Raw genomic sequence first — 14800 nt, forward strand, 5'->3', positions numbered from 1 at the left:
TAGGTTCTTCAAAGTGTCTTATGTAGAGCCTTAGAAAGGGCCAAGATGGCCTCTGTCTTCAAGGAAGAGCAGCCCTGGGTAAGAGCAGAGTCACGGGAGGGGCTGGGGGCAGCCACTGAGACAGAGGGCCGCATGAAAGGGTCTGAATGTGTAAACAATTTTTTCCATTTGAATGCTAATCTCTCCCTTAAAAAAAATACCAAAGAGACAGTATAATGGTTTTACAGAGAAGAAAGACTTATCTTGGAACTAAAGGAACTTACTAGGATAATGTAAGGTAGGGAAGGAAATTGTGTCAATAATGTGTATATCTTACTTCATAAGATCCTTAAAAGACTGTTATAAGATAGAAACTATTATCTCCATTTTTTTTTTTTTGGACTAGCAAATGAGACCAAGAGTTTGATCACCCATCTCCCTCCTTCCATTCCCACGGAAGCTTCCTCCCTCTCCCTCACGTCTTCCATTTTGCTGCGGTCAGAGTTCTGTCTGGCAGTTTCAGTCATATCATTCTCCTCTGCAAAAATCCTCAGTGGATCCCTATTGCCTAGAACAGTAGTTTTCACGGTTTTTCAAAGCAGAACCCTTTTAGTAAGGGGCATTCTGTATAGATTTTATCTATATTTATTTATGTGTATCAATGTAAACTTACACACTGAATAAAAGTGGTATTTTATGTAGGTCTTTTTATAAGTTCAGATTAATAATATTTACTTATTATCAAGTTAATGAGAACAAAGAAACTATTCTGATAAAAAGAGAACTTTGAAATTAGGCAGTGAGATATAGGTGAAAGTGAATATTACTGTTACTCAGCAGCAGTAGTCAGTTTCTGCATTTTATTATACTATAAAGAAAACCCCGATCCATGCAGATAATCATGTCTGTTCTCGCCGTTACATCCAGAGTGATCTTTTAAAAATGCAAACCCGATTATCGTACTTCATCAACTCTAAAATGCCATCAACTATAAGCTGTATTGTTATTTTATGCATAGCTCAGAAAGAAAAAAATACTAATTAAATTTTGATTTTGGAGACATTAAGATGCAAAAAAAGCGTGTCTCACAATCATTGGGATAGGGTATGCCAGCCACTTCATCCTCTTCTTGATCTCTCTGTATCAGGACAAAGCTTGAAGCCGGAATGGCCCAACAGCCTGCTCTCTGCCCTCTCCCTGCACTGGCCTTCTTTCTATTCACCCAGTCTTCCAGATGGCAGATCAAGCTTCACTTCCTCTGGAGAACCTTTCCTGACCTCCCTGACCAGGCCATAGCCTCAAGCACTTGGGTGTCTCTCCTTGACAGTGACACTTACCACAGTTGACATCTTGTTTGGCTGACCTGTTAATTTGGCTTGTGGTTTTATCTGATTAGCGTCTAGCTCCACGAGGACAGAGAACATGAACTTCTGCTCCCTGTTGTATCCTTAGTGCTTGGCACAGTGCCCAGGAGCACCTGGCAGACAGAAGGCACCCAAATATTTGTTGAATGAATGAATTGAAATTTCATTTTTAAAAGAAATTCACATGGCTGATTTTAGAATATGTGCTCTTCGATTCAAAGGATCCAGAAAATCCAAAAATGTGAGAACAGTTAAGACTTGTTTTGGAGTCTAATGATTAACAGTTATCTACCAAATTCTTGTCTCCTTATCACAAATGCCAAATTCAGACAAAAAGCACTGAAAATTACTTAGTATATGTTAAGACTCTATCACAAGGTGGTTCATGTGTTTTTATGAACGCCCAGCATTTGAAGACTCTGTGCAAAGCTGGTGCATCTGAGCTGCTCCTGATTTTCAGGCTTATTCTGCTCTGAATATACCTGCCTTGTACAGGCACGAATCAAGAGGGTTGGTCAGAGCTCTGTCTTCCCAAACAATGAGACATTTGTAAGACATTCTACTGTAATTACAGCGATGACAGATGCTTTCCTCTGTGGCCTGCACCAAAACATGTTCATCTAGATTTTGGAAGTACAGGTTAAGGTGATAAAATTTGTTATATAAAACATTTGAGGGTGTAGGTATTTCTTTTGTATTACAAGTTTTAAATTAGTGAAAAATATTCACAAAGAGGAGATCTGAATAAAATGCTTGTGGAACCTCAGAACTGCATTTATTTGCAAAACCAAAGGGTACTTTGAAAACCACTGACTGGCTGAATCAGGTCTTATTTCTAGATTTACCAGGCACTTCCTGATCTGCTCCCTGGCTGCTTCTCGGTGGTCCCAGCCAGCTTTATATCCTACAAGAGCTCATTACTATCACCCATCCCGGGAACAAGCTCTGTGCTCTCACAGCCTGGGCGCACAGAACTGTCCCCACCTCTTCTTTGTCTCGGTCTCAGCTCACGTCTAGTCCTCTGCCAACTATTCAGGATTTCCTCCAGTGCTCTCACCAGAAAGCTCCTATCTCCGCTGTACAGGTCACATTCTGTAATCTGTTTGTCTATCTCTTCATAGACTGCAAGCTTCTGGAGGGAAGGCACCCCACCTTGGTACTGTTGGCACGGTCCAGGAGCTGGTATAGAGCAGACACTTAGTGATGCCCTCTTTCTCACAGCCTTGACAACCTGAATGGTTTCAATTTTTGCCAGTGGAAAAATTTGTATCTTGTGGCTTTAAATTCTATTTCCTTGATCACTTGGTAAGGTTATAAGTAAGCATCTTTTCATATGTTTATTAGTTACGTGTATGTCTTCAGGTGACTGTCCATAGCCTTTGCCTGTTTTTCCATGAGGCTATTTTTCTTACTAATTTGTAGGATTGATTATCTTTGGATACACAGTATATTAACCCTTTGCCTGGTAAATATGTGGCCAACATTTTCTCACAGGTAATTTATTAATTTTAAGTATCATTCATGAAAAAATTTTATGTTAAATGTACTTGATCTGCTCTTCTTTTCCATTATGGCTTTCAGACTCAGCATATGGTGTATACTCTACCTCCAAATTAAAATAATATCCTTTCTTATTTTTGTATGGTACTTTCATAGTATATGTTTGTGTGTATAGCACTTAGCTCTTAAATACATATAAAAATTTTAAACGTATAGTATGTGAGTACACATTTTTACATGCACAGTTGAGATAGGGATTTGGTTAATTTCTTCTGTTTTGTGACAAATTTGATAGCCAATTGTCACAATAATTATGGAATGGTTCTCCATTTCGCTACCGATCTGAAATGTCAAGTGGGCATTTTAAATGAGACTCAAAGAAGGGGATTGGATATGGATGTGGGGAGACTTACGGGAAGTCACCCAGGTGACTGGGGCCAAGAGTGTAGCAGTGGCATGGAAAAGTGATGGGTGTTATTTAGGAACAGTGAGCACAGTGGTCCTGGACCCAGGAAGCACACAATTTATAATGATCTGAAGAAAGATTTCGAAAAACCCAGCAAATTTAGTATATAGCTAAAAGATTTTTTTTAAATAAAATTCACTATCCATTCAAAATCAAAACTTTTAGCAAACTTGAAATAAAAGGAAACATAGTTAATCTGAGTTTAAAACACTTACAGCAAACATCATACTTTATGGTGAAATACTGAAAGCCTTCCTCCAAAGTCCAGGAACAAGACAGCAATGCCTGGTATTATTTCCCTTCAACATTTTAGTGGAAGTCTTAGCCAATGCAATAAGGCAAGGATAAAGAAAACATGAAGGTTAGAAAGGAAGAAATGTATGTCATTATTCACAGATGACATGAATGTGTCAAAAAATGGAAAAGAATTATAAATTCTTTGTAATGGCAAGGGAAACAAAAACAAATATAAACAAACAGGATTACATCAAACTAAAACACATTTACACAGGAATCTATCAACAAAACTAAAAGGCTGCCTACTGAATGGGAGAAGGTATTTACAAACCATATCTGACAAGAGGTTAATATCCAAAATGTACAAAGGACTCATACAACACAACAACCATAAAAACAAATAACCTGATTAAAAGATGGGTAGAGGATGTGAATAGACATTTTCCCAAAGACATGCAGATGGTCAACAGACACATGAAAAGATGCTCAACATCACTGATGGTCAGGGAAATGAAAATCAAAACCACAATGGGGGGCTTCCCTGGTGGCGCAGTGGTTGAGAGTCCGCCTGCCAATGCAGGGGACACAGTTTCCTGCCCCGGTCCGGGAGGATCCCACATGCCGCGGAGCGGCTGGGGCCGTGAGCCATGGCTGCTGAGTCTGCGTGTCCGGAGCCTGTGGTCTGCAACGGGAGAGGCCACAGCAGTGAGAGGCCCGCGTACCGCAAAACAAACAAACAAACAAAAAAAACCCACAATGGGATATCACTTCACATTTGTCATAATGGCTATTATCAAAAAGACAACAAATAACAAGTGTTGGTGAGGATATGGAGAAAAGGGACCCCTCGTGCACTGTTGGTGGGAATGTAAATTGCTGAAGCCACTATGGAAAACAGATGGAGGTTCCTCAAAAAACTAAAAATAGAACTACCATATGATCCAGAAATTCCACTTCTAGGTATTTTTCCAAAGAAAACAATAACACTAATTTGAAAAGATATATGCACCCCTATGTTCATTGCAGCATTATTCACAATAGCCAAGATGTGGAAGCAACCACAGTGTCCATCATCAGATGAATGGATAAAGAAGATGTGGTCTATATGTATAATGGATTACTCAGCCATAAAAGAATGAAATTTGCCATTCATGACAACATGAATAGACCTAGAGAGTATTATGCTAAGTGAAAAAAGTCAGAGAAAGACAAATACCATATGATTTCACTTATATGTGGAATCTGAAAAAGAAATGAACAAGTATAACAAAATAGAGTCATAGATATAGAGAACAAGCAGTTAGTTGGCAGAGAGGAAGCGGGTGGGGGTATGAATGGAATAGGTGAGAGAAATTGAGAGGTACAAACTTCCAGTTACAAAATAAACGAGTCACAGGCATGAAATGTACAGAGTGGGTAATACAGTCAATAATAATGTACTATCTTTGTATGGTGAGAGACGGTAACTAGACTTATCATGGTGATCATTTTGCAAAGTATAGGAATATGGAATCACTATTTTGTGCACCAGGAACTAACACAGTATTGTAGGTCAATTATACTTCAACAACGAACTTATAGAAAAAGAGATTGGATTTGTGGTTACCAGAGGTGGGGACGGAGGGAAGGGGGAATTGGATGAGCACGGTCAAAAAGAACAAACCTCCAGTGATGAGATAAATACGTACTAGGGATATAATGTACAACATGACTAATCTATTAACACTGCTGTGTGTTATATATGAAAGTTGTTAAAAGAGTAAACCCTAAGAGTTCTAGTCACTAAGAAATCTTTTTTATTTTTCCTTTATTTTATATTGATGTGAGAAGATGGATAGTCACTAAACGTATTGTGGTAATCATTTTCTAATGTATGTCAGTCAAATCATTAGGTTGTACACCTTAAATTTATACAGTGTTGTATGTCAAATATATCTCAGTAAAGCTCGAAGAAAAAAATAAAAGAATTACAAATTATCAGAATTAGTAAGTGAATGAGAGGGCAGACAACAGAAGCAAGAAGAAATACAGTCCTGCAGTCTGTGGAAAAAAAAACACATTCACAGAAAGATAGACAAGATGAAAAGGCAGAGGGCTATGTACCAGATGAAGGAACAAGATAAAACCCCAGAAAAACAACTTAATGAAGTGGAGATAGGAAACTTTCCAGAAAAAGAATTCAGAATAATGATAGTGAAGATGATCCAGGACCTCGGAAAAAGAATGGAGGCAAAGATCGAAAAGATGCAAGAAATGTTTAACAAAGATCTAGAAGAATTAAAGAACAATCACCTAGAAGAATTAAAGAACAATTACCTAGAAGAATTAAAGAACAAACAAACAGAAATGAACAACACAATAACTGAAATGAAAAATACACTAGAAGGAATCAATAGCAGAAAAACTGAGGCAGAAGAACAGATAAGTGACCTGGAAGATAGAATGGTGGAATTCACTGCCACGGAACATAATAAAGAAAAAAGAATGAAAAGAAATGAAGACAGCCTAAGAGACCTCTGGGACAACATTAAATGCAACAAAATTTGCATTATAGGGGTCCCAGAAGGAGAAGAGAGAGAGAAAGGACCCGACAAAATATGTGAAGAGATTATAGTCGAAAACTTCCCTGACATGGGAAAGGAAATAGCCACCCAAGTCCAGGAAGTGCAGAGAGTCCCAGGCAGGATAAACCTAAGGAGAAACATGCCGAGACACATACCAATCAAATGGACAAAAATTAAAGACAAAGAAAAATTCTTGAAAGAAACAGGGGAAAAATGACAAATAACATACAAGGGAACTCCCATATGGTTAACAGCTGATTTCTCAGCAGAAACTCTACAAGCCAGAAGGGAGTGGCATGATATATTTAAAGTGATGAAAGGGAAGAACCTACAACCAAGATTACTCTACCTGGCAAGGATCTCATTTAGATTCGATGGAGAAATCAAAAGGTTTACAGACAAGCAAAAGCTAAGAGAATTCAGCACCGCCAAACCAGCTCTACAACAAATGCTAAAGGAACTTCTCTAAGTGGGAAACAAAAGAGAAGAAAAGGACCTACAAAAACAAACCCTTAACAATTAAGAAAATGGTAATAGGAACATACATATCGATAATTACCTTAAACATGAATGGATTAAATGCTCCAACCAAAAGACACAGGCTCCCTGGATGGATACAAACACAAGACCCATATATATGCTGTCTACAAGAGACACACTTCAGACCTAGGGACACATACAGACTGAAAGTGAGGGGATGGAAAAAGATATTCCATGCAAATGGAAATCAAAAGAAAGCTGGAGTAGCAATACTCATATGAGATAAAATGGACTTTAAAATAAAGAATGTTACAAGGGACAAGGAAGGACACTGCATAATGATCAAGGGATCAATCCAAGAAGAAGATATAACAATTATAAATATATATGCACCCAACATAGGAGCACCTCAGTACATAAGGCAACTGCTAACAGCTATAAAAGAGGGAATTGACCGTAACACAATAATAGTGGGGGACTTTAACACCTCACTTACACAAATGGACAGACCATTCAGACAGAAAATTAATAAGGAAACAAAAACTTTAAATGACACAATAGACCAGATAGATTTAATTGATATTTATAGGACATTCCGTCCAAAAAGAGCAGATGACACTTTCTTCTCAAGTGCACACAGAACATTCTCCAGGATAGATCACATCTTGGCTCACAAATCAAGCCTCAGTAAATTTAAGAAAATTGAAATCATATCAAGCATCTTTTCTGACCACAACGCTATGAGATTAGAAATCAATTACAGGGAAAGAAACGTAAAAAACACAAACACATGGAGGCTAAACAATACGTTACTAAATAACTAGGAGATCACAGAAGAGGAAATCAAAGAGGAAATCAAAAAATACCTAGAGACAAATGACAATGAAAAGACGATGATCCGAAACCTATTGGATGCAGCAAAAGCATTTCTAAGAGGGAAGTTTATAGCAATACAAGCCTACCTCAAGAAACAAGAAAAAAAAATCTCAAATAAACAATCTAACTTTACACTTAGAGGAAATAGAGAAAGAAGAACAAACAAAGCCCAAAGTTAGCAGAAGGAAAGAAATCATAAAGATCAGAACAGAAATAAATAAAATAGAAACAAAGAAAACAATAGCAAAGATCACAATAAAACTAAAAGCTGGTTCTTTGAGAAGATAAACAAAATTGATAAACCATTAGCTAGACTCATCAAGAAAAACAGGGAGAGGACTCAATAAAATTAGAAATGAAAAAGGAGAAGTTACAACAGACACCGCAGAAATACAAAGCAATCTAAGAGACTATTATAAGCAACTCTATGCCAATAAAATGGACATCCTGGAAGAAATGGATAAATTCTTAGAAAGGTATAACCTTCCAAGACTGAACCAGGAAGAAATAGAAAATATGAGACCAATCACAAGTAATGAAATTGAAACTGTGACTAAAAATCTTCCAACAAACAAAAGTCCAGGACCAGATGGCTTCACAGGTGAATTCTATCAAACATTTAGGGAGGACCTAACACCCATCCTTCTCAAACTCTTCCAAAAATTGCAGAGGAAGGAACACTCCCAAACTCATTCTACAAGGCCACCATCACCCTGATACCTAAACCAGACAAAGATACTACAAAAAAAAGAAAACTACAGACCAATATCACTCATGAATATAGATGCAAAAATCCTCAATAAAATACTAGCAAACAGAATCCAACAACACATTAAAAGGATCATACACCATGATCAAGTGGGATTTATCCCAGGGATGCAAGGATTCTTCAATATACGCAAATCAATCAACGTGATACACCATATGAACAAACTGAAGAATAAAAACCATGTGATCATCTCAATAGATGCAGAAAAAGCTTTTGAAAAAATTCAATACCCATTTATAATAAAAACTCTCCAGAAAGTGGGCATAGAGGGAAACTATGTCAACATGATAAAGGTCATATACGACAAACCCACAGCAAACATCATTCTCAATCGTGAAAAAATGAAAGCATTTCCTTTAAGATCGGGAAGAAGACAAGGATGTCCACTCTCGCCACTATTACTCAACATAATTTTGGAAGCTCTAGCCATGGCAATCAGAGAAGAAAAGGAAATACAAATTGGAAAAGAAGATGTAAAACTGTCACTGTTTGCAGATGACATGATACTATATATAGAGAATCCTTAAGATGCCACCAGAAAACTACTAGAGCTAATCAATGAATTTGGTAAAGATGCAGGATACAAAATTAATGCACAGAAATCTCTGGCATTCCTATACACTAATGATGAAAAATCTGAAAGAGAAATTAAGGAAATTAAGGAAACTCCCATTTACTATTGCAACAAAAAGAATAAAATACCTAGGAATAAACTTACTAGGGAGACAAAAGACCTGTATGCAGAAAACTATAAGACACTGATGAAAGAAACTAAAGATGATACCAACAGATGGAGAGATAAACCATGTTCTTGGATTGGAAGAATCAATATTGTGAAAATGACTGTACTACCCAAAGCAATCTATAGATTCAATGCAATCCCTATCAAATTACCAATGGCAATTTTTATAGAACTAGAACAAAAAATCTTAAAATTTGTATGGAGACACAAAAGACCCTGAATAGCCAAGTCTTGAGGGAAAAAAAATGGAGCTGGAGGAATCAGGCTCCCTGACTTCAGACTACACTACAAAGCTACAGTAATCAAGACAATATGGCACTGGCACAAAAAGAGAAATATAGATCAATGGAACAGGATAGAAAGCCCAGAGATAAACCCATGCACTTATGATCAACTAATCTATGACAAAGGAGGCAAGGATATACAATGGAGAAAAGACAGTGTTTTCAATAAGTGGTGCTGGGAAAACTGGACAGCTACATGTAAAAGAATGAAATTAGAACACGGCCTAACACCATACACAAAAATAAACTCAAAATGGATTAGAGACCTAAATGTAAGAACAGACACTATAAAAGTCTTAGAGGAAAACATAGGAGGAACACTCTTTGACATAAAGCACAGCAAGATCTTTTTTGATCCACCTCCTAAAGTAATGGAAATAAAAACAAAAATAAACAAATGGAACCTAATGAAACTTAAAAGCTTTTGCAAAGCAAAGGAAACTACAAACAAGACGAAAAGACAACCCTCAGAATGTGAGAAAATATTTGCAAACAAATCAACAGACAAAGGATTAATCTCCAAAATATATAAACAGCTCATACAGTTCAATATTAAAAAAAAAAACAACCCAATCCAAAAATGGGCAGAAGACCTAAATAGACATTTCTCCAAAGAAGACATACAGATGGCCAAGAAGCACATGAAAAGCTGCTCAACATCACTAATTATTAGAGAAATGCAAATCAAAACTACAATGAGGTATCACCTCACACCAGTCAGAATGGGCATCATCAGAAAATCTACGAACAACAAATGCTGGAGAGGGTGTGGAGAAAAGGGAACCCTCTTACACTGTTGGTGGGAATGTAAATTGATACAGCCACTATTGAGAACAGTATGGAGGTTCCTTAAAAAATGAAATATAGAACTACCGTATGACCCAGCAATCCCACTACTGGGCATATACCCAGAGAAAACCATAATTCAAAAAGAAACATGCAACCCAATGTTCACTGCAGCACTATTTACAATAGCCAGGACATGGAAGCAACCTAAATGCCTATCAACAGATGAATGGATAGAGAAGATGTGGCACATATATACAATGGAATATTACTCAGCCATAAAAAGGAACAAAATTGGGTCATTTGTAGAGATGTGGATGGATGTAGAGACTGTCATACAGAGTGAAGTCAGTCAGAAAGAGAAAAACAAATATGGCATATTAACGCATATATGTGGAACCTAGAAAAATGGTACAGATGAACTGGTTTGCAGGGCAGAAATAGAGACACAGATGTAGAGAACAAACGTATGGACACCAAGGGGGGAAAGTGGCCGGGGTGGTGGTGGTGGGATGAACTGGGAGATTGGGATTGACATATATACACTAATAATGTATAAAATAGATAACTAAGAAGAACCTGCTGTATAAAAAAATAAATAAAATTCAAAAAAGAAGAATCAGTAAATGACTTAGCAAGATCACTAGATGAAAGTCAATTTACTGGAAGCAAAAATCAATTGTGTTTTTCTTAGTAGCTACAATAGGAAAATACAATTGTAAAAGGAGTTTAAGTTACAATAGAACAAAAAAGTCAAACACCTAGAATTCTAACAAGATATATGTAAGATTTCTGCACTATAAGAAATCTTTTTTTTTTTTTCTTTTTTTGCTGTACGCGGGCCTCTCACTGCTGTGGCCTCCCCCGCCGCGGAGCACAGGCTCCGGATGCGCAGGCTCAGGGGCCATGGCTCACGGGCCCAGCCGCTCCACGGCACGTGGGATCCTCCCGGACCGGGGCACGAACCCGTGTCCCCTGCCCTGGCAGGCAGACTCCCAACCACTGCACCACCAGGGAAGCCCTATAAGAAATCTTTAAGCAAAATTAAAGCATATCTAAGAAATTCTAAAAGGAAGGATATACTATATTTGTGGATTGAAAACTTGGCATTGTAAAGATGTCAATTCACCACAAATGGATCATTACAATCCCAATCAAGACATCAATAGGTATTTCTGTGGAAACATAAGCTGATGGTAATAATAAATGAAATAACACAAGTCGTGAGATGACTAACGAGTTAGAACAATGATTTTCACGGAAAAGTGAAGTTTGACTGATTTGGTATTGGAAGAAGACAAGGCAATATAAATACTTAAAGATTTCTTCAGTATTTGCTGCTTTGTGCCAGGCACACTGCTGGGTGTTTTCCAAAGGGCATCCACAGAACCTCAGATCCTGAGATGCTCAGAGGAAAAGGAGTTTGGTAGTCACATGCCCGTATGAAAAGCTCGGGCTGCTGTTTCCTCTCAGAGATTCCTGTTGCACAGCAGGATTTTAAAGCCTCTGAGAAATTTCGGAGAAGAAAAGCAAATAGAATTGTGTTGCACCTAGGACTTTCCAATCTTATTTGATCATGACCTCTCTTGGAGAAACAGTGGCCTGGAGTGCTTTTTATATTTTTTGGTTCTCACCATTATCTGTGAAGTAGCCAAGGGTTGAACTGTCCATTTTACAGATGAAGAAATGGAACCGCAGGCAGGTGAAACTTACACCAAGTCATATAGCTACTAGTACAGGATCTGCGATGTACCCTCAGTTTTTCAAAAAAAAAAATTCAGTGCTTTTTCTAGGGTCAAACACTACTTTCATGTGAAATAGCATTTCAGAGATGGAATAAACCTTAGTGATCTCTTAGACTAGTAACCTTATTATGCTGATGAGGCAACCGGGGCCCAGACAAATTAAGTGTTTTGCCTCAGGTCAAGAGCTTAAAGACTAGTAGGAGGAATAAAAGGATCCATGACTCAGTGACTCCCAATTAAGTGCTCTACTGCCCCATATAATTAGGAGGCAAATCTGTGTCAATGGAGGGTGAGACCAAATTAACTGCCCAGATTGAGTAGGCACTCAGAGATGCTGAATAAACGATTTACCTGGGAGATGATCCTGGAGCTCTATCAAGTCCTCATGTAATTTTTTTTTTAATATAAATCTATTTATTTATTTATTTTTGGCCGCGTTGGGTCTTCATTGCTGCGCGCGGGCTTTCTCTAGTTGCAGCGAGCGAGGTCTACTCTTCGTTGCAGTGCGTGGGCTTCTCATTGCGGTGGCTTTTCTTGTTGCAGAGCACGGGCTCTAGGCACGCAGGCTTCAGCAGTTGTGGCATGTGGGCTCAGTAGTTGTGGCTCACGGGCTCTGGAGTGGAGGCTCAGTAGTTGTGGCACACGGGCTTAGTTGCTCTGCGGCATGTGGGATCTTCCCAGACCAGGGCTCAAACCCGTGTCCCCTGCATCAGCAGGCAGACTCAACCACTGCGCCACCAGGGAAGTCCTCTTATGTAACTTTGAAATGAGGATTTAGGAGCCATTTGATCACTGGGTTACGATAAAGGACTGAATATTGTTATTTTTAAAACTTGAATCACCTCGTTGGTATTATTTTCTCCCTCTCCCCTGAAAAATGCCACAGGTCACCTTAAAAACTTAAAAGGAACTTAAATTTCTGAGTAAACATGATTTCACAACTTTAATGGGGTACATCCTGGAGTGTCACAAGCTGCGAATCATTTTTCCGGAGTCTCAGATACGAGGAACAGGAGAGGAATAGTGTGGGAGAAGGCACGAGCACCTGGCTGACCGTGCCATGCAGGGAAGGGTACATTCACTGCAGGTGCTGCTGTCAGCAGGAGCCGGAAGAAAAAGCCAAATGCTCCCAGAGGAGGCCCTGCAGGGCTGGGCTGAAAGTTCTGAAGTGCAGCAAAGAAGGGAAAAGCTTACCTGTAGGGGCAGAGGAACATGAGAGCCTCTGAGAGACAGCTGAAGAACAGAAGGGTAAGTCTGGCCTTAAGCAATGGGGAAGAGGAAAGTAAGCAAATGCAAGCATCCCACTGACCTTTGTACTTTAAGAAGAGCAGCAGTAGTTCCTTCTGTGTAGAAACGTTTTGGTTGTGGCTGGTGGCCACCGGGCAGAATGGGCATCGTGGCTGTGAAGTGCCGTCAGTGGGAAAGTTCCATTAAGGACAAGGAAAGAGTAAGCAGAGGCAAACCTGTTTACTCTCCTTGCTTTATCTTCTCCACTCATATGACTCTTAGGGACCTTACGTGGGGGGGGGGCAGGGCTAGGGCAGAGCATGATTTAGGGGTTCCTGGGACCCCTGGGAAAATACCACTGTAATATCAAATTGCACCCCATCCAGCTCCCAAAATGTGCAATCTGGCGTCTATTAGACATGATTTCAATTTATTTGAGAATTTTTGTTCTTTAAGCTTTACTGGAGGGCAAATAAATCTATTCAGTAGACCATCTTTGCCTGACTTCATTCTCCACAACTCTCTCTTTCTCCTTTTTTTTTGGCTTCACGGCTTGCATGATCTTAGTTCCCCGACCAGGGATGGAACCCAGACCACAGCAGTGAAAGCCAGTCCTAACCATGGACCATCAGGGAATGCCCTCCACATCTCTCTTGTTTAGCTCATTAGTACAATCACACACCCAACAAGGCAAGGGAGGGCAGTTCCCTAGTTTCTCAAAAGTAATTACTACTTACATTGAAAACAAAAACGAAAGCAAAAATAAACGTAAGGCCAGGGAGTTTCTAGACACTAAAATCTCCTTAAAATTTTACAAGCAACCATTAACCCAACTTGCACCTCCTCTAAATTTGTGGAATTAGGCTCACCCCCGCAAAGAAAAACACAGCAGGATCTTTGATGACACCGTTATTGATGCTGCCCATCATTTAGTGTGGGAAGTGGCTCAAAGGTGGTGCCGGTGAAACAGGAGGAAGATGACACACAGAGCAGGGCAACTTCTCAAAGTAAGTTATCCATTTATGTTTTCATTTTAAACCTTTATTGCTTTTCTCTGATTATAAAAATATTACTGTAGAAAAATTCAGATCTTTCAGAAATATGTGATGCAGAAAGTGAAAGCAATCTATAACTCCATCCATAAGAGTGAATCACTCTAGCTTATCCAACATTTATTTAAAACAAAATAAAAAATTGTTGTTAATGTTCTTTTTTAAATGGGATCATACTATGTTTACTGAACTCAGCAACTTGCTTTCCTTGCTTAAGATTTTATTTGGTCTATTGAACAAATAAAAGATCCATCACATCTTTTTCAAAAGACTGAGTCATATTTTATGGAAAGATTTACAATTATTTTACTTTGGTGTACATTCTTGCTCACATGTGAAAGCATTTTTGGATATAAAATCCTAGATATGGATTTGCTGGGCCAAAGGGTGCATGGATTGACATTTCTATTAGACTGTACTAAATTTTAAATCTTTCAAATTGAAAGATTTAAATCTTTAAACTTAAATCTTTCAATCTTTTAATTTAAATCTTTAAATCTTTCTGTGGATTGAAGTGGCACCAGCACAATTCTTTGTTGTGAAGTCACTGAAATGACAGCTTCCTGTCACAGGCTGGCATGGGACCTCAGGTGTTCTCAGTTTGTCAGTGCTACAGCTCTAAAGCATGTGAAAGATATTTGCCACTTTTGGGGAGTGAGCTTTCGGATTTTTTTTTTTTTTCAGATGACATTAGCTTCAGTTATCCTTTTGGAGTTTTGAGTAAGATTT

The 14800-nt window shown here is 38.5% G+C and overlaps 1 protein-coding gene across 2 annotated transcripts in view; it reads right to left on the reverse strand.

Moving 5' to 3' along the window:
• The window catches only part of FBXO36 (F-box protein 36), a 98443-nt gene that overhangs the window by 79737 nt on the left and 3906 nt on the right, over positions 1–14800 (reverse strand). Inside the window, exon 1 of one of the 2 annotated variants that reach the window (XM_067740316.1) lies at positions 3525–4166. The exons of the other annotated variant lie outside the window; for it this stretch is intronic. Within the exon in view, the coding sequence (XP_067596417.1) occupies positions 3525–3536 (12 nt within the window). The 5' untranslated portion in view covers positions 3537–4166. Of the gene's footprint in view, positions 1–3524; positions 4167–14800 lie in introns of those variants that run through there. 2 annotated transcript variants of the gene reach the window in all.

Source organism: Pseudorca crassidens, chromosome 6 (genome assembly GCF_039906515.1).
Source record: "Pseudorca crassidens isolate mPseCra1 chromosome 6, mPseCra1.hap1, whole genome shotgun sequence".
Lineage (NCBI taxonomy): Eukaryota > Metazoa > Chordata > Mammalia > Artiodactyla > Delphinidae > Pseudorca > Pseudorca crassidens.